Source organism: Mytilus trossulus, chromosome 9 (assembly GCF_036588685.1).
Source record: "Mytilus trossulus isolate FHL-02 chromosome 9, PNRI_Mtr1.1.1.hap1, whole genome shotgun sequence".
NCBI lineage: Eukaryota > Metazoa > Mollusca > Bivalvia > Mytilida > Mytilidae > Mytilus > Mytilus trossulus.
This window is the reverse complement of record NC_086381.1, coordinates 43,102,206-43,127,568: the sequence shown is the minus strand read 5'-3', so window position 1 is coordinate 43,127,568 and position 25,363 is coordinate 43,102,206. Positions and strand designations below refer to the sequence as shown.

Below are 25,363 nucleotides of genomic sequence, written 5' to 3'. Positions count from 1 at the left end.
GTTGATGCTGATGTACATCATTGCACCTCCATTGTTATTGTTCATGTATTTTTCTATTAAATTGATTTCTACTTTGTTATCATGGTGTTTCACATTTGATTTTCTTCATTAACATCCGCTGCTCTTCAAGATGTGTGTTTCTCTGTACTTTCAAATACTTTTGTTGGTTTTTTCTTCCCTTTTCTTGAGAAAACAATAAGATGTTGTAAAAGAAAACTATCCACCCAAGTCTAAATGATATATAAACAACATCAATGTAGATAAATATATGGTATATTTTATTTACAAGGTAGACAAGCAAAATTTTTGTACCAATCAAAGTTTTTTTTTAAAGTAATTTGTTGTAAAATAATCTGTGATTTTATTAATTAACAGTTGTGTATAGATTATGGTTTTGAAATTTTAAACATAACTTTAGACAAGGGCTTAGGCTCAAGTTTTAAAATATAAACACTTAAACAGGTCAAAAGTAGCATCACTGTCCAAAAAAAACCCACCAAAAATTAAAAAGAGGAACCAAAGTTCATCTCTCTTGGTGTAAAACTTTTAATTTTGTTTACCATGAGACACTGAAATATCCAAACCAAACAGTCTGATTAAATCCAGCAACATCTATTTGTACAAGTGGAAAGTGGGGGCTGGTTTTAACCGAACTGAAAATCAAGAACAGGACAATTACTCCTGTTTGTATTAAATTAATATAAAGTCAGGTCTGTTAGGGTTAATTTCCCCTGTATAATTGGATGATTCTCTATAACTGAACACAAAAATTCTATCAAGGTAACAGAAAGTGATGTTACATTTTTGCATTAACGATACATTCAAAGGGGCATAAATCTGAAATTTGTCAACCCAGGATGCTACACGTACCATTTGTGCTGCACATGAACAGTTGGCACTTCATAATTATTATCAACAATTGTAACAAAGTGATCATTTTCAAGTTGTCAAAAATAAGTTTGGTAGGACTCAGTCAGAATGATTAATTCCAATATACCTACTTTGCAGGTACATTGAAAATGACCAAAAGGGGAGCCTACAAATCTAAAGAAAGAATAACTGTTATCTATATAAGTTGGCCTCTTTGTTCAGCTGCAACAAAATGAAGACAAAAATATATTAACATCAATACTTTATTATGAAAGATTTACAAAAAGCATTTCAGATATCTATACATACAAACATAAATAGAAGTTGAGATTCTATATATTATACAAACATCAGTTATCTACCCTGCCTACATACTGATAGTGTGTGTTCGATTGTGCTGCATGTCAACAATGGAACTGCAAGTTTTCATTGTTTAAAATTTGAAGAAAATTTTGAATGAAAGTAGCATTATAATCTTTGGCGTTGAATACCATCAGGTAATTTAAAACAATTTCATAATCTAGAGAGTTTACATTTTTAAATCATACTTAATGAAAATAGTCCATCACAAAGTTTAATAATTTTTAATTAAAACAGATTTTATTTTTTGTTAGGAAAATGTAAACAATTCTTTTTTATCAGACTATACATGTATACTTTCCGAAAAACTGTTAGCTTTCAATATTAGTCAGTGCACAGTTAGCAAATATTGACAAGGATTTGAGTAAAATTTGCAAACAAAAGTTGCTGGAGTGTATAATACATTATATTATGAAAATGAATGTTAAAATAATCAACATCATTTTAAAAATAAATAAGTCTGTACATATGTGATTAACCTATATATAATAAAAAGCTATTCCATGCAACAAAAGCACAAAATGTACGAAAAAAGGCACATGAATTACTATAATGGTTTTTATATGATTTATGTTATTTGAATTAAAAAATAATTTAGAACATGTGCAAATTTGTTATTCAATTAAAAATAATGTGTTAATTACAAGACTCAATGTATCTTTGAAATAAGTATGTTATTGTTTTATTGCCTTGTTAGGTTGTTGTTGAGTTGATGTTGACCCAAATCTTATTTTCATTACTCAATAAAATTCAAAGTGGATAAAAAAAAATAACAGAAAATTTTTGAAGTTTGATAAATGTGTCTCAAATATTATGAATACTTATATACATGTATAAATGTTATATGTTCCTTGAAAGTTACTACTTATATTTAACTTCCCTCTAATCATAGATAGTTACATTTATTTCCTGTCCTGATAAATAAATCCACAAAAAAGTAAAACTTTAAAAGGAAATTGTATTCTGTTTCTATGTAAATAAATCGGTACATGACTATTAATGTAAAACATACATAAAATTAATCTAATTATTGAAAAAACATAAATGTTTTGATGCTAAATAAATAAATGCAAATTATATTTCAAACAGTTCTAAGGGCTAATATTTTTTAAAACATGTTCTTGACATTCTTAGTACATATTCTGCACCATTAATTGACCATATTGCAATTATTTATCTGTATAACATATATAATGAGTTTAATGACTGCTAATTTTCATCTTTAACGGCAATACAATAAGTTCTGGCAGTGTAAATTAAGTAATTATGATAGATTGTAGAAATTCTCGTCTATTGAACAAAAAATATCCCACAATGCTGTCTGGTATGTAAATAAAGAAAGATTTTAATTAGGTTTGAAGAAACTATATAATTACATGTTTAGAATTGATTTAACAGGAAAAATCCATTAAACAATTACGGCTCTAATTAAAGACATGAAAGAGGAAAACTACAATATTTTGTATACTGAAATAGCTTTCACTGAAAATTCTCTAAAGGCGTCCCAGAAGAATATTGTTTGCTACTGTTCTTCCATTTTTCTCATTTTGTATGTGTCTGCTGAGCACCTTTTATGATTGTTCCTTTTAGAAATCTAATTTCCATGAAGAAACAACCTCCTGCTTTCCCAGTAAGCAGTAGTAAATACATTACAATGTCTTCTCATTCATCGTTTCTTCGTTTCTGCGCTTTTCTTATATCCTTGTAATTCAAAGTTTTCTTGTAGCAAATTTTCTGAACAAGAACATCAATGTTTTCTTTCATCAAAGTACCTCAAATTTTTTTTTCAAACATAGATATTTAATAAAAATTACTTTTTGCCAAATTGTTATAAATCACAACTGTACAAGAAAACATCAAATTTAAACAACACCAATAATTTGCATATATATGTTAATTCTGGTACCCAGTTCTGACACAAGATAAAAGATGGAGATCAACTCATGTGAATATGATAGTTCTAGATGCGACATACTGCCTTACTGGCCACATTTCTGTTGTAGAGTGTCAAGTTGAATAATGGAGAGGATTTCAATCAAAAACATCATTTTACTTCAGAGAAAAAATGTAGCTGCGTTCTAACAAAATAAAATACTAAAAAAAATCTAAAAAAAAAATTTGCACTGTGCCCTTTCTACTGTCATTTTGGAAATAAAACAGAAAACCTTTCCATATAAGACGGTTCCCTGAAAAGTAAAAAAAACATTACTAGTAAAAACCATATCATGCATATCATATAATAGGGTGCAAAAAAATCATTTTTTGTAACACTAAAATTATACCATTATAAACATGTATAAAGAGCAATGTATCGGATAAATTGTTGCTTGTCTTTCATTTTTGCTATGAGTTTTGTCCAAATGCCTTTTTATGTTTCTTTGTTACGTATTTGATGTGACTCTGTAGTCTGCACTTAAACATCTAGTCATTGTGTAATTGTACTATGGATAATTTGTGTATTCTTGTCTTTAATTTAATAAGCTGGGGTGTATATATATATATATGTCGTGTACAAGTTGCGATTTTGTACAGGTTATAACATGTACAAAAATATTGTACATGTTATTACTTGTATGATGCAAAAATGCAAGTTATAACATGTACAAAAGTACCTCATACATGTTATAACCTGTACAAAATATTGCTTAAAAATGGTTTCAACTTGTACAAAATTGAAAAATAAGGATATGTTTCTATTATCGCAACAAATGTTATTGACATCAATAATATTTTCATAACTTTTTTATTATTCCTTCATGTTAGTGTGTTTTGTCCTTTTTTGATACAGTTAATATCCAAGGGTCGGTATTACGAAGCATTCCTAAGACTTGTCATAAGATACATGTATACCTTAGGACGTGTCTTATGATTCTCTTATGAGTCATGACTATCTATGGACATATCTTTATTTGATGAATTGTAAATGTGAGTGTACACTTTGAAGGCAATAGTAAAATACTTTCATTCTAGTTGACACTAAAAGACATAAGAGGATAGCCAGGACAGATGTGTCTACAAATAAAAATTGGGAATGATGGAAATGGGGTATGTGTCTAAAAGATAACAACCCGCCCATGGAGCAGACAACATCCAAAGGACACAAATACATGCTTTCAAAGTAGAGGATATATATTTAAAACATAAAAATTACATTCGCCCAATGAAATAATCTTATAGTTTATAAAAAAAAAATTGAGTTATAAATTTACATAAGGCATGCTGAAGGCCAAAAATGTTGAAGAGTAGATCCAAAGATATTTATAATGAAACGTGGTGCAATGAAAACTATTTCAGCTCTCTCTTGATTTTACAGAGTAAGCATATAAGACATTGTTTTAGTCTTTCCATGCTATAAAACGAGAGGGAGGAGAATTACAGTATTACCCAATATTATTAGGCATCGTTCTTAAAATTTTGGGAAGAATTTTTTTTTTTAATTTTTATTATTTATAACTTCCAATTTACAACATAATATACACAAATATAATAGCAATATATAATATATAAATCTATAGATATTATCTAATCAATACAACTGTCTATTAGGAAGCAATTTTTTTTTTTTTTTTTTTTTTTTAAATACAAATATAAGATATAGAGTAAAGCAGTTTGAACACCGGAGAGAGAGAGGGAGAGAGAGAGAGAGAGAGAAAGAGAGTGAGAGAGAATAGTGTGATGAGTTTTCAATATAATTCATCTAGAAATTGAATTCTATTTTAGTATAGTAAATACAGCATTTTCATTTATAACATGTATAATATTGAATGTAAAGTATATACATTTTTGTATTTAACTAAGTAATATATCAAAAACATTCCATTCTCTGAGAAAATGATGTTCACATTTGTTTTTCATAGCAATATTTTTGTCCATTGCATACACATATTTCATCTTTTCTTTTACTGAGTTTAATGTAAGATTTTTTTTAAAACATCTAGAATTATAAATATATTGCATTATGGTAAGAAAAATAGTATTTTCTGCATTGCCTTTTGATATTTTTGCAGAGTTACCAAACAAAAAAACTTCTTGTGTAAAAAGTACACTAATTCCATTGGTCAGAAACCAATTTTCAATCTGTTCTAATAATAATTGTGTATGTTCACATTCCCAAAATAAATGTTCTAATGTTTCAATTTCTCTATTACAAAAAGTACAATTTGGATTATCATAAATCTTAATTTTATAAAGAAATTTGTTTGTAGCTAAGATTCGATGATTGAATCTATACTGTAGCCACTGTAACTTAGTATTATTTGTGACAACAAATGGCAGTTTATAAATTTTTTTCCAATGATTTTTATCAAAGCCAAAAATTTCAGTCCATTTTAACTGACTAGTGGGAACACTTCCATTTTTATTTAAAACAATATACATATCTTTAGATCCTTTTGAACTTTTAACTAGCCTTTTAATAGCAGATGGAATTAAAGGAAGTTCTAATTTGTGATTTTTCCCACAAATGATTTTGATGCTTGATGTATAGCAGATATAATACTATTATATCTCATGAAATTCACATTTATCTGATACATTTCTTTTATTTTTTTATGAGAGAAGAATTTAGTTACATGTACTAGTATCTAATGTAATTGTCATTGAGGAAATGCAAGCTTTTAGTATATCGTGTCACACTTATTTAAGCCATGATGGACTACATTAAACATTCAATCACATGAAAACACATTTTGCCAACATACGTCATGAAACATATATTTCTGTAACTATGTGATCATTGTCCTCTACAGAAAGAGACACGTTATGGCCTATTTATTGTTGTTGTTCTTTATGCATTGGTGAATTTAAATGTGTATTTTACTTCTTTAAGATTTATCTTAAAGTTTGTACAAGTTAGAACCATTTTTAAGCAATATTTTGTACAGGTTATAACATGTATGAGGTACTTTTGTACATGTTATAACTTGTATGTTTGCATTATACAAGTTATAAAATGTACAATATTTTTGTACATGTTATAACCTCTACAAAAACGCAACTTGTACACGACATATATATGTCATTTTGTGCTTTTTTGTTACATATTTCATGAATTTGTATGAAATTTTTAGTGATTAATTTAAGATTATAACACATTGTTGACTGCTGTATTTTTCACATTTTAACCTATTATGTATGTTTGTTTTGTTCATGCATTGTTGTCAATATAATGGAATTTGATGTGAGTGTCATACAAGTGAGAGGATAATTAGCTAGCTATAAAACCAGGTTTAATCCACCATGTTTCTTCATAAGAAAATGCCTGTACAAAGTCAGGAATATGACAGTTGTTTTTCAATTGTTTGTTTGAACTTTTGATTTTGCCATTTGATTAGGACTTACATGACTTAGGGACTTTCCTTTTTATATTTTCATAGGACTAAGGAGTTCAATATTTTTGTGATTTTACTTTACTTTACACCACTATGACAATAGAAATACAATTACCATAATACTTACCAAGACTATTAACTGTATAAAATTATAAAATGGCACAGGATTTCTGGTCTCTAAAAGGGTTATCTGACTGGTTCACGCCTATTACTAAAGCATCTCCTTGGGAATGCTCTGTGATGTAACTTTTCATCCTGTTATAAAATAAAGTAACAGTTAACAAACTCATTTACTATATAAATGGGAATACTTTTTGGTGCAACTCTACAAACTGAAATAAGAATAGCTAGGTAACTGTAACCAGACTTAAATTAAACACCTTTGGAATACTCATTGATGTAACTATTCATACTGAAATAGAGATAGCAAGGTAACAGTAAACAGAAAACTTAAGCATCTTCTTTGAATGCTCTTTGTAAAATGTTAATTTGAAGTATCTCTTTCCAGTAAAATAAAATAACAAGGTAACAGTAACTAGAATTATCTTTGCATTTGGTGTTACTCTTTACACTAAAACACTAAAAAGTGCTTGTGAGCACATACATGTACATACTAGTTAATGTACATTTATAACATACAATGTACGTACCAACACAAAATATCATTGTTTAAATGTTATTAAATTCTATTATGAATACACAGTCTATTGTGAAACTCATTTGACATATGACATTATTCTATTTGTCATGTTTGTGGTAAATATCATTAACAAAATTATCATACATCATGTTCTAAATAACTTTTATTGATTTTTTTTAATTTTTATTTCGGGAGCTCAAGGTTAAGCATATTCAAGCTGTAATAAATAATATTAATTGAATATGACTACATTCAAGAAGCCACAACACCAGAAGAAATATCCAATGACAACAGAAAATTTGTAGCATCAAGAAATTTAACTTAAAATTAATCATTTTATTAATTTAAATTAATAAATATAGAATACATTATAGTGGTTTTTGTACAACGCATTTAGATGATTTTCTAAATTTTCATAAGATATAGGATTTTTCTAACATGGCAGTAAAAAAATTATATCAAAATATAAACTTTTATAATAATGCAAACAACATACATATGTACCCATACATTTGTAGTGTGAATGATAAAGGAAAACCAATAAAATTCTAGATTCTAATTAATTAGTACCGACTTTCGCACTATGAGTATTCATAAGGGAAGTAAGACATACATAATATATATTGTACTGCCTGGAGAGGACCACACCCTCATCAGTGTTCTAGCCATCGCCAGGATTTGAAAAGGGCATGGTGCTTAAGTTAGAAAAAAGGAAATTTTACGAATGAATGTCATTGTAAAAAGGGCAATTATTTAAGCCTCATATTAAATTGATTAGCACATTACTCAGGTACTATGGTAAAATCAAGATTCAGTTAAAGGAGTAATTAACTTCTTTACTTTTGGCACTCTTTTATTTGCGTGACATTAAGAATCTCAGGTCATTCACATACTCATTATTTAGCACCTGCCTTTTTTGTTACTTGAATTATGTGTATCACTGTTTCCACATTAACTTTCCATGGTGCAGTTATGAATCTAATAATTGATTTTTTCCAATGTTTTTAAATTAGTATTTCAATGCTTGTGACAGATCAATTAACAAATGGAGGTAAAGGTGAAAAATAAAATTTTCAAAATATTTATTTTTTAAGTGTATTTCGGCCTTCAACAATGAGCAAATTCTATGCCACATAGCAAGCTTCGTGTCTAAATGGTCTATTTCTCACATCTCACTTGTTGAGTACTAGTGGACTATTCATGTGGAATTAGGATTTATATATATCAAAAGACTTGGAACAACAACAATTCTGACTAATTTAAACACAACTTGAACTTCTTTTTATATAGACAACTTCAGACCAGTGTGAATGACAAGTTTAACCTGTTTGAAAGACATCTACCAATTTAAAACACCAGTCAGAAACAATTCTAAGAATCTTGATTTTTTTTCATTTCCATTATTTTACTTTTCCAAAGAAATTCTGTATGATAAGTTGAATGAGTCTTCTTTTTCTTGTACTCTATCAGTTTCTCCTCACTGATCATCATGTTTATAGAAATTGATTGACTGCAATTTTTTCACACAGGTTCCCGTAAAATTTTGACATAAAAAAACAAAATATCTGAAGCCACAATGGAAAAGTGATTGTTATATGTGCGTCAAAAGTTCAAGCGGCTGGGTCAGACGGGATTAGCAATAAGGTGTATTAAGTCTATGAATTAGTCCCCCTCCCTTGACTTGAGGTCAAAGTTTACTCAAACATGTTTTAAAGAGGTCAGAGTTTTCTTTAAAAGAGGTCTTTGTCTTTGTTCTGAGTTGTAATATACATAAACCCAATATTTTTTTAGTAGGTACTCAGTCAGCGGTTAAAGCATTTAAACACATGCATTACTGTATAATATGCCATGTGACAGTAACTTGTCCTTTGACTCACATACTTAACAAGTGTGAAACATAAGCTTCAGGATGTTTTTGAGACAACGCCCTCCCCCTTTTTTATAAACAGTCGGACATCGCAAAATCTTTCTATCTTACACTTCAATTGCTTGTGAGACTGGTATTCTTTCAACTTTAGCTTCTTCTCTCAGCTGTGTTAGCTGTTTCTGTAATCTTTGAACTGCACTAGACATAATTTTTGTTTTGCAGCTTCTTCAAACGATCGTTCAATCTGAATCAATTAACTCTTCTCGCAGTAAACGTGATTTCGCGTGATTCAAGATGTCTGCGCCCATGTTTTAGAAAGCGTAAACAAACAAAATTTAACGATGACATCGTCAATGATGAAACAAGCTTTGATAGTACCAAATACTCTATGTCAGCCAATAAGGTTCAATTAACTTTAATGATATATACAAATGACGGAATTTAAATACAGATTACATGAACTATATCTCGTGAGGAGATTGGTAAAGGGTGTCGGGTTCGTTCGCCCTCGGTTCATTCTCCCATAGAGTCAGTTCATCCTGGATTCTGTCTCCCATCAAATCTGTTTGCCCTAAATATGAGTAATATCAATCATGTTGATAAAAGAAACCGAAATACCATAAGTAATGTTCCCTATTTTGGTTCTGTTGTTAGGGAATCAGATGTGACGTTCTTTAAGTTATGACGTCATATTCGATGTAAACAAAAGGAACGCTTTCATCAGGTTAAACGTTTTTTTTTTCATATCAAAATTCAAAAGACAGTCAGTTGTGCAAGACAGGTGTCTTGTTTAAGGTGTTCTGCTTATTCAATTTTACTTGCAAATTGTGATTTTTCAAATGCTTATTTTGCTTGCTCAGTATTTTAGAAATAAATTTCAAACACTAGGCAAAAATTGTTAAGAAAAAAAATGATTGAATTATTTTTTTGATAAAGCTGAAAGGCCTATGATCATTGAAGTTGTCCCTTTAATTGCAGTTTAAAAGCTAAGAAGATCATTTTTACCTTTTTTAAAAGCTGTAACCCATTCAGATCATCTACAAATGTATATATCTATAAAGGATGACGTTCCACTTTTAAAAATAATAGAATAATGTCCCTAAGAAATATTAAATAAGTGCAACGCAGGGTATATTAGAACTCTGTACTTTTATATTTATTGTGTCAAAGAAGTTACAGATCTATGACCTTCATTTTACCAAATCTGTGTCTTTTTCAACACAGTTTGCATGGTTTAATGTTTATAACAATGTATAATAAAATTATTTAAAGATATTCAAGAAAATATATACATTTTGTTGTCAATTAGACATTAATATATATCATGTATATAGCAGGGGTGGAAATTAGCGCTGGTCCGGTGGTTCAGGACCAGTAGAAATTTGTTGATAAAAATCAGATTGCATCGCAATCTCAGTTTGTTTACAAAACACTTTACCTGTGAAATTAATTATGTGGTCAGGGGGGGTATTACAATTGATCAAGTTAATTAATATCTCGGGTGATCGTCCTTCATAACAATATAAAATGTGGAAATTTTTGGAAGGAGTTAAACCGCTGGTAAAAAAAATAAACAAAGTGAAAAAAAAAGGAAGATTGAAATAAAGTATATGAAATTGACAAAAAAGAAACGCAAATACCAAAAATCATGGGAAAAAGATCGTGAATGGTTGAATTATATAGCAGATCAGAATTTAATGAACAGTACTGAATCAAGACTAGCCCTTTGTTCCTGTCTAACTTATGTAAACGAAAGCATAAAAATAAAAAAAAACATCTATCATTTATATTAGTGTTTGTCAAATGAATGTCATTTTTGCAGGACCAGTAGATTGTGAGCTGGACCAGTAGTGTTTTCAGTCCACTGGTCTGGCTGGCCAGTACACAAAAAAACTTAAATTCAACCCCTGTATAATACTATTATTTTCTGTGTTGACTGTTTCGCACAAATTGGAGAACAAGCAGAATATAAGCTATGTTTTTTATGTTCACCAAGAAAGGCAAATCAATTTTCAGTTAATTGTCTGTACACAGGACATTGACTAGGGCAAATTTCTATAGATCTCAATTGATTAATACATTTTATGACAACTGTCCACTGTAATACATTACATAGTTTATTTATATATGTTTATGTTTTAACCTCAGTTGCATGCTCTTCATGTATGCAAACATCCTTAGAAAAGCAGTAAAAGTATTTATAGAATGCATTCAAATTAGTATATATATAGCTAGGTAATAGAAATAACAGAAATTATATGAAGAAAAAATAAAGTATGCTTATAAAAAATGGTATATATGAATGTAAGAAGTACAGTTCTATCCGTGACATTGTCTTAAGGATGTTGACCATAAAATTTATGGTGGCAACATACAACAACACAATAAGTGAAAAAAAAATACATATATATATACACAAAATATCCATTCACTAAATTAATTATTTACATTTTGTATTTCAGAAAAATCCTAGAAGACAGTAAACTAACAGATATATCATGTAACCTGAAAGATTTTGGGGATGGTAAAATAGCTATACCACTGGACAAAGGAACATTTGATAAAGTTGATAGTTTATTAGTGAAAAGCAGTATGATTTGTTACTGTAATACTGACTTTATTAACTTTGATACACTTAAGACTTTACCAAAGTCTGGTTATCAGATAGCTCAGGTGATGTTTAAAGCTAAAAAACCAAAACCAAAAACACCATATGAAGAACTTGTGTTGAGTATGACTCATCTGGCTCATAAATTTGATATATGTATTACTGAAGAGTTACAGAGAGATATTCCACACCACTGGGAAAAACATGGAGATCTTGTTCTACTGCCACCAAACTGCTTCTGTAATGATAATTGGACAAAAGCAGGTAACACATGGGATTATATAAAATACTGTAATTATATATTGTTCCTGTTAACAAATGGTTAAAACAACTTATTGGCAACTTATTTTAAGCATTAATGTTTATGTGGTTCACTCACAGTATTATATACATCCTAAATATGTCAAACCTGAGATGATTATGATTTTATTTTAATGGCTGGGCATACATTGACACATTTATCAGAGGCAGATATTGCATGACACATCAACATTTAATGCATTTATCAAAAAATGGTAAACAGGATTAATAACCTTTAAAAACAGCTTTTTTGTTTTCAGCTGTAATAAAGCATGTGTTCTATTATTAGATTCAACCTCAATACTGAACAAAAAAACAGATTAAATGGTTTGTTCTATTTGCAGTGGTATTTTTTCCTGAAAAATTGAAATATGAAATTTTGTGTTTTTACCTTACATGCCAAATTCAAAATGAAATATCTTGTAATAATAATTCTTGATGGTATGTTTGCAGTGCAAATTTCAGGCAAAATAACAATCATTGAAGATAAAGTGTGTATATTGGTGGCTTAAGATGATTTCCATTTATTTCCTCAATAAATGGGAGTGTATAGCCTGCAATTTATACAACAAATTCTTGAAAACCATTTTTCATAGGATAAAGGAATGATTGGAGACTATGGGATAACAAAAATTAAGGGTAAAAATTACACAGAAAACAATATAATCATAGCTTACTTCAACATACAAAAAAATCAAGAGTTAGCTCCCTTTGAACATGTTGCAATATATGTAGTCATGATATGTTAAAGTTTACATCAGTGTAAACTGACAGTTATAATATTATCCTTTGCATACTTTAATAACTCATTTTTTTTTGATAGGTGAAGAGTTGTGGTCAGTAGTCTGTAAATGTTTACATTGTTCAAGAGTGGCCAGAAAGGATGTGATCTCAGCAGATGGTTTCAGAACACCACAGGTCAGACTATTGTATGGAAATACAGGATGGGTGGAACATAAAGATAACAGAATACGGTAAGTTGTCTCCCTTGGGTTCTGATACCACAGGTCAGGTTATAACTTGTAAGGAGATACAGGATGGGTGGAACATAAAGATAATAGAATTAGGTAAGTTGTCTCCCTTGGGTTCTGATACCACAGGCCAGGCTATTATATGGAGATACAGGATGGGTGGAACATAAAGATAATAGAATTAGGTAAGTTGTCTCCCTTGGGTTCTGATACCACAGGTCAGGTTATAACTTGTAAGGAAATACAGGATGGGTGGAACATAAAGATAACAAAATACGGTAAGTTGTCTCCCTTGGGTTCTGATACCACATGACAAGTTATAACTTGTATGGAGATACAGAATGGGTGGAACATAAAGAAAACAGAATACGGTAAGTTGTCTTTCTTGGGTCCTGATACCACATGACAAGTTATAACTTGTATGGAGATACAGGATGGGTTGAACATAAAGATAACAGAATAAGGTAAGTTGTCTCCCTTGGTTTCATACAAGTTATTACATGGAGATACAAATTTGGGTAAATTAAAAGAATCAAGATGACAGATTCTCTCCTGTTTGCCATAAATATTGTTAATTCAAAAAATTTTACTCTTCATTTTTTTTTTGAAGAATGTGAGATTGGTTATTGAGATTTTAGAAAATGTATCAAAAGGAGTAGGTCCGGTAAGAGCCCTTTTTGGTCTCAAAATATAGCAATTTTACAAAATTGATAAAATGTAAACTTTTAGTTATTTATTGAACAGTAGAGTGCTTCTGCTTCATAAATATGGGCTATTTTTGACTATACAATGAACATATATCGGGTACTGGCACCTTAAAGTCATGCTAAATTCCTGAATTCTTCACAGTTCTAGCTTTTTAGTTAAATTTTAGATGGTTTTCGTTTGAAACGAAAGTGGCCGCATTTGTGTTCATCCTTAATATTGAAATGGAAGTTGTATTTTATGATAATACATAACATATATAAAGGTTTAGGATGAATATGTATGCGGCCACTTTCATTTTTGACAAAAATCATCTGAAAAGTCACATTTTTCAGCATATTTGGTAGATTTTTCATATTTGAGCTTGAATTGGGTCGTTTTTAATGAATCAATCAGTTAAAACCTTTCACATAGACTAATTGATTCAAATGAAATAGACACTTAAGTGTTTAAAAAGTGGTCAAAATCTTTCGTCAGATGAACCTGAATTTTGAGGCCAAAATCGGTCCTTACCGGACCTACTCCTTTGGGTAAATTATAAGAATCAAGATGACAGATTATCTCCTGTTTGCCATTAATATTGTTATATTCAGAAAGTTTTACTCTTCATTTATTATTTTTGAAGAATGTGAGATTGGTTATTGAGATTTTAGAAAATGTTAAATCTTAAAATGTATCAAATTTCAGATTGTGAGATTTTATTTTGTGATTCCAATTTTGTCCCCACTTTCACAATAATAAAAACGTTTTACAATGAGAAAAACAAAAAAAGCAAAAATTTCTAAATTACATTATTTCAAGTGTGATTTGTTTGCCTGAGATGGCTTTAACCATGTTAAACTTCATGGTTTGTTATTGTAAAACAACTATTTTTTCTATAACACATGCTTGATTGATAACCTCTAGATACATATATCTTTTATAAATGAACAGTGCTTTAGGAAAGTCTGATTGAATATTTTATTTTATTGAAACAGGTACACATATGACATTACAAAGTGTATGTTCAGTGCTGGGAATGTTACGGAGAAACTAAGAATAGCAAAGTTTGATTGTTCCAACGAAACTGTTGTTGATTTATATGCAGGTGAGATGATGTTACATTACATTTATGCATATGAAAGTAAAATGATTGTCACCAAAAGATAAAATATATAAGAAAATACTCTATCCAATCGACATTCCTCCTTATCCAATGTTGGACTGCTTCTTTGATATTTTCACGTGTGTCTACCGTATTTGTATAACAGGTTCAATAAATATCACAATGTAAAAAATTCATTATGTAACTTAACCCTATTTGGCCTTAGTTCTACAAAGACCAAGTAATTTTTATGGTAGAAATTAGTCTTGAAGACCTTTTTTGCTAAGGCGAAATTTAAAAAAAAAATGTATGTGTTTCTGCTTACGTGCTGAAAAAATAGGGTAGGTAGGTAGGCAATATCATTTTATTTTACCATAGGCGTTACCAGAGGGGGCCCAGGCCCCCCTTTCGTGGGAAAAATTTGGTTGATTATATAGGGAATCACTGAAGCATGACTAGAGTGGGCCCAACTTATGTCAGTCAGAGCCCCCCCCTTAGGAAAAGTTCTGGATCTGACACTGCTTACAAACAATTTGTTAGGTAGTTACTACTAGGGAATCAGACTGACTTTCACAGTGCTTGTTCCAAAATGGCAAGTGTAAGGGTAGTCACTAAAAATTAGGGTAGGTAGGATTAGCGGAAACACATGTATTATTTTTTTTTGCCCAAACATGAGATAGATTTTTAAAAATAGTTTTATTACAATCCTGATTTTGCTTTCATTGTAAGAATTGTTATAATTTAAAACGTATATAGGAATACTGTAATATAGTGTAACCGATCCAGATCAGTGTGACACAGATAGATATTTTTATAAATAGGTCAAGTGGCAGGAAATGTATAAGTAAGTTTGTCTGACTGTGGATAAGTGGAAGACAAAGTGATATCATTAGTTAGTAAGGAAGGTTTTACTTTGTTATAATGTAGTCTGGTTTGTTGACCTTTTATGACAAAGTGAAATTATATCTGCGTTTGAAATCAAGATTGAGATTAGCATGAAAATTAAACCAATGTCCTATTTGAAACTGAAACTTAAAAGGAAACTTTATTCATAAAGATGAGCTACTATCCTAAGAAACTGAAAGAGGAAGCCTTTTTGACCAAACATTAAAAAGTAGTTAAGAGGAGATTGTTTTATGAATAAACTTTATATATATATATATAATTATTTTCTGTGACTGTATCTTACATTAATTTGTAGGATCCTTTACTATAGATAATTTAGCTGAACTGTAACAATAACATCTTCATGCCTTATATATCATGTACTGTAGTACGCTGCTAGTTTAAAACTGACGTGGAAAGGTAACACATGGCCAGCGAAAGCTCTTTTTATGAGAGCCCAGGTGGTCGTGTGGTCTAGCAGGACGGCTGCAGTGCAGGCGATTTGGTGTCACGATATCACAGTAGCATGGGTTCGAATCACGGCGAGGGAAGAACCAAAAATTTGCGAAAGCAAATTTACAGATCTAACATTGTTGGGTTGATATTTAGACGAGTTTTTTATACGACCGCAAATTTTGAAAAAATTTTCGTCGTATATTGCTATCACGTTGGCGTCGTCGTCGTCGTCCGAATACTTTTAGTTTTCGCACTCTAACTTTAGTAAAAGTGAATATAAATCTATAAAATTTTATCACAAGGTTTATGACCACAAAAGGAAGGTTGGTATTGATTTTGGGAGTTTTGGTCCCAACATTTTAGGAATTAGGGGCCAAAAAGGGCCCAAATAAGCATTTTCTTGGTTTTCGCACTATAACTTTAGTTTAAGTTAATAGAAATCTATGAAATTTTGACACAAGGTTTGTGACCACAAAAGAAAGGTTGGGATTGATTTTGGGAGTTTTGGTTTCAACAGTGTAGGAATTAGGGGCCAAAAAAGGGCCCAAATAAGCATTATACTTGGTTTTCGCACAATAACTTTAGTTTAAGTAAATAGAAAATAATGAAATTTAAACACAATGTTTATGACCACAAAAGGAAGGTTGGTATTGATTTTGGGAGTTGAGGTCCCAACAGTTTAGGAATTAGGGGCCAAAAAGGGACCCAAATAAGCATTTTTCTTGGTTTTCGCACCATAACTTTAGTATAAGTAAATAGAAATCTATGAAATTTAAACACAAGGTTTATGACCATAAAAGGAAGGTTGGTAATGATTTTGGGAGTTTTGGTCCCAACAGTTTAGGAATAAGGGGCCCAAAGGGTCCAAAATTAAACTTTGTTAGATTTCATCAAAATTGAATAATTGGGGTTCTTTGATATGCGGAATCTAACTGTGTATGTAGATTTTTAACTTTTGGTCCCGTTTTCAAATTGGTCTACATTAAGGTCCAAAGGGTCCAAAATTAAACTTCGTTTGATTTTGACAAAAAATTAATCGGATGGGTTCTTTGATATGCTGAATCTAAAAATGTACTTAGATTCTTGATTATCGGCCCAGTTTTCAAGTTGGTCCAAATCGGGGTCCAAAATTAAACTTTGGTTGATTTCATCAAAAATTGAAGAAATGGGGTTCTTTGATATGCCAAATCTAACTGTGTATGTAGATTCCTCATTTTTGGTCTTATTTTCAAATTGGTCTACATTAAAGTCCAAAGGGTCCAAAATTAAACTTAGTTTGATTTTAACAAAAATTGAAATCTTGGGGTTCTTTGATATGCTGAATCCAAACATGTACTTAGATTTTTGATTATGAGCCCAGTTTTTAAGTTGGTCCAAATCAGGATCTAAAATCATATTAAGTTTTGTGCAATAGCAAGTCTTTTCAATTGCACAGTATTGCGCAATGGCAAGAAATATCTTATTGCAAAATATTGTGAAATAGCAATTTTGTTTTTAATTAGAGTTATCTTTCTTTGTCCAGAATAGTTAGCAAGAAATATCTAATTGTTAGAATTTTTTTATTTGGAGTTATCTTTCTTTGTCCAGAATCAACTTAAATCTTTGTTATATATACATTCACTTTTTACTACCAACTGATAAATTAAAATAATCTTTACCATTCAGTGATAACAAGCAGTTTTTTTACATCTTAATATTTTATGATGTATTAAAATGAGTAGTTGTTGTTGCAAACTCCATTAGAAAATTTTAATTGAGATTAGTTTTGGAATAAGGGAGAGGGGGATGTGATTAAAAAATTGGGTTCAATTTTTCTCATTTGAAATTTCATAAATAAAAAGAAAATTTCTTCAAACATTTTTTTGAGAGGATTAATATTCAACAGCATAGTGAATTACTCTTAGAGAAAACAAAAATTTTAATTTCATTAGAACACATTCATTCTGTGTCAGAAACCTATGCTGTGTCAACTATTTAATCACAATCCAAATTTAGAGCTGAATCCAGCTTGAATGTTGTGTCCATACTTGCCCCAACCGTTCAGGGTTCAACCTCTGCGGTCGTATAAAGCTACGCCCTGCGGAGCATCTGGTTACATACTGTAAACCAACTTATTTTCGCGAGCAATTTATTTTCGCGACTTTCGTGAGTAGAAAAATAACGCGAAGAAAAATCGTCGCGACTATAAATCTTGGATCTATCCTTACCAAACTACATCAAGTAAATTAGAAAATCGCAAATTTAAATAGCCGTGAAGATGACTAGAAAGAGGAAAACGCGAAATAAAGTATCCGCGAAAATAAGTTGGTTTACATTATATAATCTGTTGTAGGGTTGTCACTGACTTAGACATACTTATGAATATAATTATTTTCTGTGACTGTATCTTACATTAATTTGTAGGATCCTTTACTATAGATAATTTAGCTGATCTGTAACAATAACATCTTCATGCCTTATATATCATGTACTGTAGTACGCCGCTAGATTAAAACTGACGTGGAAAGGTAACACATGCCCACCGAAAGCTCTTTTTTTGAGAGCCCAGGTGGTCGTGTGGTATAGCGGGACGGCTGCAGTGCAGGCGATTTGGTGTCACGATATCACAGTAGCATGGGTTCGAATCCCGGCGAGGGAAGAACCAAAAATTTTTATAAGGGCAATTGCAATATTTAAAGGAAACTGAATACTAAATTCTAAGTTAATATCTTGACTTACATCTAGAAATTGACAATGAGGGTCGGTTGAAAACAAAACTTTATAACAAAAGGGATGATTTCAGCTTTTCAATTGTGAACTTTCCATTTCTAAGTAGCAACTTTCCAGCACAAGGCTTCCAAAACGGTCATATATGCCGGTCATTTGGATAATGTCCGGTAAAAGACCGGCTGGGCAAAGCATGAAACGGTCATCTTCTTTTTAGTTTCAAAGGCTTTTTCGGTCATTTAAACATATAAATTCAGGATCTTTTTGACCCAACATTTTGCCTTTAACAGCCATCCATTTCCGGTCATAAAAGTGACATGATGATTAATTACTATCAAAACAACCCCTACTTAAATACTTTCTAATTTTAATCAAGGCTAATTAGTTGTTGGACAGCTGAAAACTACCTGTTCAGGTGGCAGGTAAACTATTTTCAGTACCGGACATTGTATAAATTAATCGGTCCATTCACAATTATTTTCGTACATTTCAGCAGCTTGTATCTAATTGATTTAAAATATATAACAAATACATTTATAAACATGATTTGATAAATCATTTAAAAAGGTTTTAAATGAAAAATCGTCAGCACTACGTTGTATGAACAAGAACACGTGTGCGCATGTGCACAGGTGGGAAATTCAATTATGCATCCTACATTTCTTCAAAAATTCTAAAAGTATCATTGATACCTGTATCTAACGTTCATTTCAAGTATTTTGTTGAAGAAATAACGTAGAAAGAGCTTCTTCGCTCAGTAGTTCTATGTTAGATATAAAATGTCTGGCTGGCTCAGAAAAATTTTGGAAGCCCTGTTCCAGCAGCACCTACATATGGGGTATATATCTCCCAATTGATACAATATTCCTGTGCCTGCATTTGCTATCATGATTTTCTTGATGGAGGGTTGGTGCTCATAGGAAGCTATTAAACCAAGAGTTCCAAATGGTGAAGTTGAAATCATCCCTTCTTAAATTTTATGGACCCCCTCAAGAGTTGGTTGACTGTTATGGAATAACCGATTCACAAATGATATTGGAGATATTCCTTATGTCATAACTACAATCCCACATGTGGAGCAGGGTCTGCTATTCTTTTGGAGCACTTGAGACCACCCCTAGTTTTTAAATGGGGTTCTTGTTGCTTATTCTTCAGTTTTCTATGTTGTGTGTACTATTCTTTGTCTGTTCGTCTTTTTCATTTTTAGCCTTGGTGTTGTCGGTTTATTTTTGATTTATGAGTTTGACTGTCCCTTTGGTATCTTTCGTCCCTCTTTTGAGGGTAACTAATTTCAGATGAACAGATTGCAAAATACATGTGCACCTTAGTTTTCTTTTACAAACATGACAAATGCAGGAATATAAGAAAAAAATATTTTTTACATTTTTAGCTCACCTGGCCCAGAGGGCCAAGTGAGATTTTCTCATCACTTGGCGTCTGGCGTCCGGCGTCGTTGTCTGTCATCCGTCTTCGTCTGTCGTCGTTAGCTTTTACAAAAATCTTCTCCACTGAAACTACTGGGCCAAATTGAACCAAACTTAGCCACAATCATCATTGGGGTATCTAGTTTAAAAAATGTGTGGCGTGACCCGGTCAACCAACCAAGATGGCCGCCACAGCTTAAAATAGAACATAGGGGTAAAATGCAGTTTTTGGCTTATAACTCAAAAACCAAAGCATTTAGAGGAAATCTGACATGAATAAAAATGTTTATCGGGTCAAGATCTATCTGCCCTGAAATTTTCAGATGAATCGGTCAACCCGTTGTTGGATTGCTGCCCCTGAATTGGTAATTTTGAGGAAATTTTGCTGTTTTTATTCCCCACCTACGATAGTAGAGGGGCATTATGTTTTCTGGTCTGTGCGTCCGTTTGTCTATTCGTTCGTCCTTTCGTTTGTTCGTCCTTTCGTTCATTCATCTATTCATTCATCCGTCCGTCTGTCTGTTCGTTCGTCCGTCTGTTACACTTCAGGTTAAAGTTTTTGGCCAAGGTAGTTTTTGATGAAGTTGAAGTCCAATCAACTTGAAACTTAGTATACATGTTCCCTTTGATAAGATCATTCTAATTTTAATGCCAAATTAGAGAATTTATTCCAATTTCACAGTCCAGAAAACATAGAAAATGATAGTGCGAGTGGGGCATCCATGTACTGTGGACACATTCTTGTTGGTTATAATCTTTAATATTATTATAGATAGAGATAAACTGTAAACAGCAATAATGTTCAGCAAAGTTAGATTTGCAAATAAGTCAACATGACGGAAGTGGTCAGTTGACCTCTTTAGGAGTTATTGCCCTTAATTGTCAATTTTTACCCATTTTTCATAAATCTTAGTAATCTTTTACAAAAATCTTCTCTGAAACTACTGGGCCAAATTAATCCAAACTTGGCCATAATCATCTTTGGGGTATTTAGTTTAAAAAATGTGTGGCGTGACCCTGTCAACCAACCAAGATGGCCGCAACGGCTAAAAATAAAACATAGGGATAAAATGAGATTTTGTCTTATATCTTAAAAACCAAAGCATTTAGAGGAAATCTGATATGGGTAAAAATGTTTATCAGGTCAAGATCTACCTGCCCTGGCATTTTCAGATGAAAAATTTATAGACGACGGACGCCAAGTGATGAGAATAGCTCACTTGGCCCTATGGGAGCTAAAAATGAGAAAACTGACAGTAATATCTATGAACAAAACCATAAACGATGCTGGCTCCTGACTTGAGTCAGACATAAACAGAATGTTCTGTTCATTTTCTACACTGACTGTGCATGTCTCAGTACAAGTCTAAGTCTATCTTGCCCTTGTTCTTGCTTTATATGGATTAAAAGTTTGTCAATCAATCAATCACAAACAGTAAAAAGTAAACAAGTAAATAAAAGCTGAGAATTCAGTCAGACCTCAATTAAACATTTTATGTCATATGACTAAAACACACGCCAACATTATTATCCTTTAATGGTTATTACATGTACTTAATTAAGAAATGTCTAAGAATTGATTAGTTAATGCAATAACATTGGTAGACTAATAGGCTTCTGTGATTCAATTATCAATATCATTATTTACAAACCAAATACAAAGTGCCGATCATGATGGCTTTCTTGTCAGAAAGCAAATTAAAGAAAGAGAAGTTTTATTACACCAATTCCATTCTTATCTCTATAAAGAAGAAATCTTTCCATTAGTTTAAACACAAATGTCACTCAACCCTGTTCCTTTCATAGAAAGCACATTATCCTAGAGAATTACAACCTCTGCTTCCAATAATTAGATTTCTATCTCAACCTGCAATTTACAAAATCAAATTAAAAAGTCATCGTCAAGAATTACAGTTAAAAATTGATTTTTGAAAGGAGAAAATATAGAAAAATGTCAGAAATGTGTCTCCTCTGAGATGGCCTGATTGAACTAATGTCCTAAAAATCTAAAAGACTCATTCTTTTCTAAATAATCATTACGTATTAATCTTTCCTAATATAAAATCCTTAAGGATTAAGTTCTATACTGGAACAGTGCAAATATTGCATGGCAACTCAAGACATCAAATAATTATTGCAAGAAATATGATACACTTCAGAATATGACAGCTTTTGACACATTGATTAATTGATCAATTATATGCAAGCCTTGGTATTTCTAATAAATCTCTCCATCAATCTAAGAACTATTTAAGAAATGTCGCCAATGACTAATGTTTGTCTTGAAATATTTATCTTATATATATATTTAGTAAAAGATCTATGTTGGATTTTTTTTTATCTAAAAGACAAAATTCAGATCACAATAGCACAACATTAATATTTTTTCACATGTGCACATAGGGATCAATGCTACTTTTAATACTTAAAAAAGGGGTGGAAGATATTTAAGAAAAAGAGATTGCACCAGGATGAAAGTAAACAACAATCCAAAAGACACTTCACAGAAAACTAAAGAATGATTAATGCAAACAAGTAATTTTGTAATTGATATTTGTGACTGTTGTGACTATAGCATTATAAATGATTAGTATGTGACTATACCATTATAGATGACTGAGTTGTGACTATAGCATTATAAATGATTAGTATGTGACCATATCACTTTAGATGACTGATATGTTACGATATCACTATAGATAATTTATATAATATGTGACTTTTTTATAATAATTGACTTGTATGTGGCTATTTCAGGTATTGGATATTTCACTCTCCCGTACTTAGTTCATTCAAGGGCTAGACATCTTCATGCTTGTGAATGGAACCCTGATGCAGTGGAAGCTTTAAAGAAAAACTTACATTTGAATGGAGTTGAAGATAGATGTACTGTGCACCATGGAGACAACAGAAAGGTGGGTGTTATTTAGAAAAAAAGTTTATATGAATGTTGGCACCCTTTCGATGTCACCTCTATGGAAAACTAGATGGTCTCTAGTCTAAAGGAGACGCGATAGATACAAAAGGGACATTCAAAATTATAAGTCTAAATAACCTGACAATGTAATAGATAACAAAAAAAACCCAAAAAACAACCAATTGTCAAACAGCAGTAAAATAAACACAACATTGAAACACTTTCTGTTTTAATACTCATATTAAATAATACAGTCTGAATCTCTGAACTTTCTACAGTAAGACAAAATGGACTTGATCATGTTGATAGGAAAATAAATAATTTTAGGTTTTTGGAAATTATTGAATCATCATAAATAAATATCTATTTAATGCGCTAACAGGACATCTAAAAGAAATTAATAGAAATCTCCATGGTTTCTGTATTTATAAAGACTACAATGGTAGCTGCAACTATATAATATATATTTTATAAATTACATTGAAAAAAGTCAAATAACAAAAATACAGAACTCTGAAGAATATTCTAAAAGAAAATATGATGATCCATTTTAAAATTATGAGAGTGATAATGCTCATCATCCATGATAGCGACAAACAAACAAATCTTCTTTCAATCTAAGCATCTTCATGTGAATCAATCATACACTCTATTTGCATTGTCCAAAAGGTCAACCTTTGAATTTATTTCAGATTTGTCCAAAACATGTTGCTGATAGAGTAAATCTAGGTCTTATACCAAGTTCAGAAGATGGATGGCCTGTGGCATGTGCTGCTCTGAAGCCAACTGGTGGCATTCTCCATGTACATTACAATGTAGAATCAAAGATCAAGCAGACTGAAGACATACATAATTCCATTAAAGGAAGCGGACCTAGATGTGAAAATGTAAAAGATATAAAAATAAATGTCCTGGTGGACAGTGTATCAAAACATATAGACAGGAAGAAAGTTTGGACAGAGTGGGCTGAACATACTTGTGAAACATTACATAAACTTATGTGTATAGCACATTCTGATAGAAAGTGGACTATATCAGTTTTGCATATAGAACATGTCAAATCTTATGCACCACATGTTGATCATGTGGTTGTTGACTTTAAATGTTGTCCAATATAAATAACAATATTAATTAAAGATAATAAAATAATAAATCTAGCAACTAGCAGTTTGAAATTGTATTCCTATCCATTATCAGTAATAACATACTATAAGCCAATGTAATGGTCCATACATATCACAAGTGACACATGTGGATCAGGATCTGCATTTCATTCTAGTGAACATGAGATCACCCTCAGTTGGGCATGTGTCAAGGAGTTCTTGAACCAATATTAGAGTTTTTCATACTTAAGTTTTTTTTGTGTCCACTATCAGTAAGATAGTTGCATTTTCTTACAACAGTCGACCACAGCCTAGTATTTGGAAACCAAGGTGTATAAAAACCTAAACATTTAATGAAGATTTATATAACCATAAAGGAACTAAAGATATAGCAAAACCCATTTACTCCATTGTATTTGACATACTTAATTTGTTTTGTGTCCACTTCGACAAACAAAACTTTTATTTGGTACTGTTGCAGTGTAAGCAAACCAATCATGAATATCAATCAATGAGTGGACTTTATCTTAATTTGTTGTTTACAAAATGCAGCAGAGTAAGTCAGAAGCAGTGTAAAGTCACCAATGACTTATCATCAAAGTTTTAGATGGTATATTCAATAACACATGCATTACATTTATAGTTTTAAAGCGATGAAAATGTCATTATGCTTAATTAGTCTATTTCAGTATATGATATATGATGAGCTATAGGTATACTCTACCAGTAAATTGTTTTGCCGGACCAGACCGGGTAAAACACAATTTAAAATGTTTTGGGTTTAACGTAATGACAAAATGTAAAGGATATATGATGTGATTGCTGATAATATGCACAAAACGACGTGGGTTGTAGTTTCGCTTATCTTTGTCTTTTAGACTAGGCATAGTTGTCCCGCAATCAATCATACAGTATCTGATTGAGAAATGTAATGTTGTACGTCGATGAGATTATATTATTTTCTAATTAAGGGAAATGAGTCAGTAGTCAAAAATCTTATAATAGTAAATCTTTGACAAACACATAAAAAGGATACTACCTAAAGGCAATCACAAATTACAAGACGAGGAAATCAGAGGCAACAGTAGCTTGATCTCGGAAAAAAATAAAATCACAAAAATACTAAACTCTGAGGGA

The 25,363-nt window shown here is 31.2% G+C and overlaps 3 protein-coding genes across 3 annotated transcripts in view; 2 read left to right on the top strand and 1 right to left on the bottom strand.

Moving 5' to 3' along the window:
• The window catches only part of LOC134682960 (neuronal acetylcholine receptor subunit alpha-9-I-like), a 208,052-nt gene that overhangs the window by 145,197 nt on the left and 37,492 nt on the right, over window positions 1-25,363 (top strand). The gene's annotated exons all lie outside the window — the stretch shown is intronic.
• LOC134684642 (guanine nucleotide-binding protein G(I)/G(S)/G(O) subunit gamma-12-like) lies at window positions 1,118-9,364 on the bottom strand. The gene is made up of 3 exons (XM_063543945.1): window positions 9,179-9,364; window positions 6,688-6,815; window positions 1,118-3,416 (listed from the first exon to the last, which is right to left on the bottom strand). The coding sequence occupies exons 1-2, from the start codon at window positions 9,271-9,273 to the stop codon at window positions 6,710-6,712; spliced, it is 201 nt and encodes a 66-aa protein (XP_063400015.1). The 5' UTR covers window positions 9,274-9,364; the 3' UTR covers window positions 1,118-3,416; window positions 6,688-6,709.
• On the top strand, window positions 9,356-24,273 carry LOC134682948 (tRNA wybutosine-synthesizing protein 2 homolog). Its single transcript, XM_063541889.1, has 6 exons — window positions 9,356-9,470; window positions 11,530-11,939; window positions 12,799-12,949; window positions 14,629-14,738; window positions 22,964-23,121; window positions 23,816-24,273. The coding sequence occupies exons 1-6, from the start codon at window positions 9,409-9,411 to the stop codon at window positions 24,239-24,241; spliced, it is 1,317 nt and encodes a 438-aa protein (XP_063397959.1). The 5' UTR covers window positions 9,356-9,408; the 3' UTR covers window positions 24,242-24,273.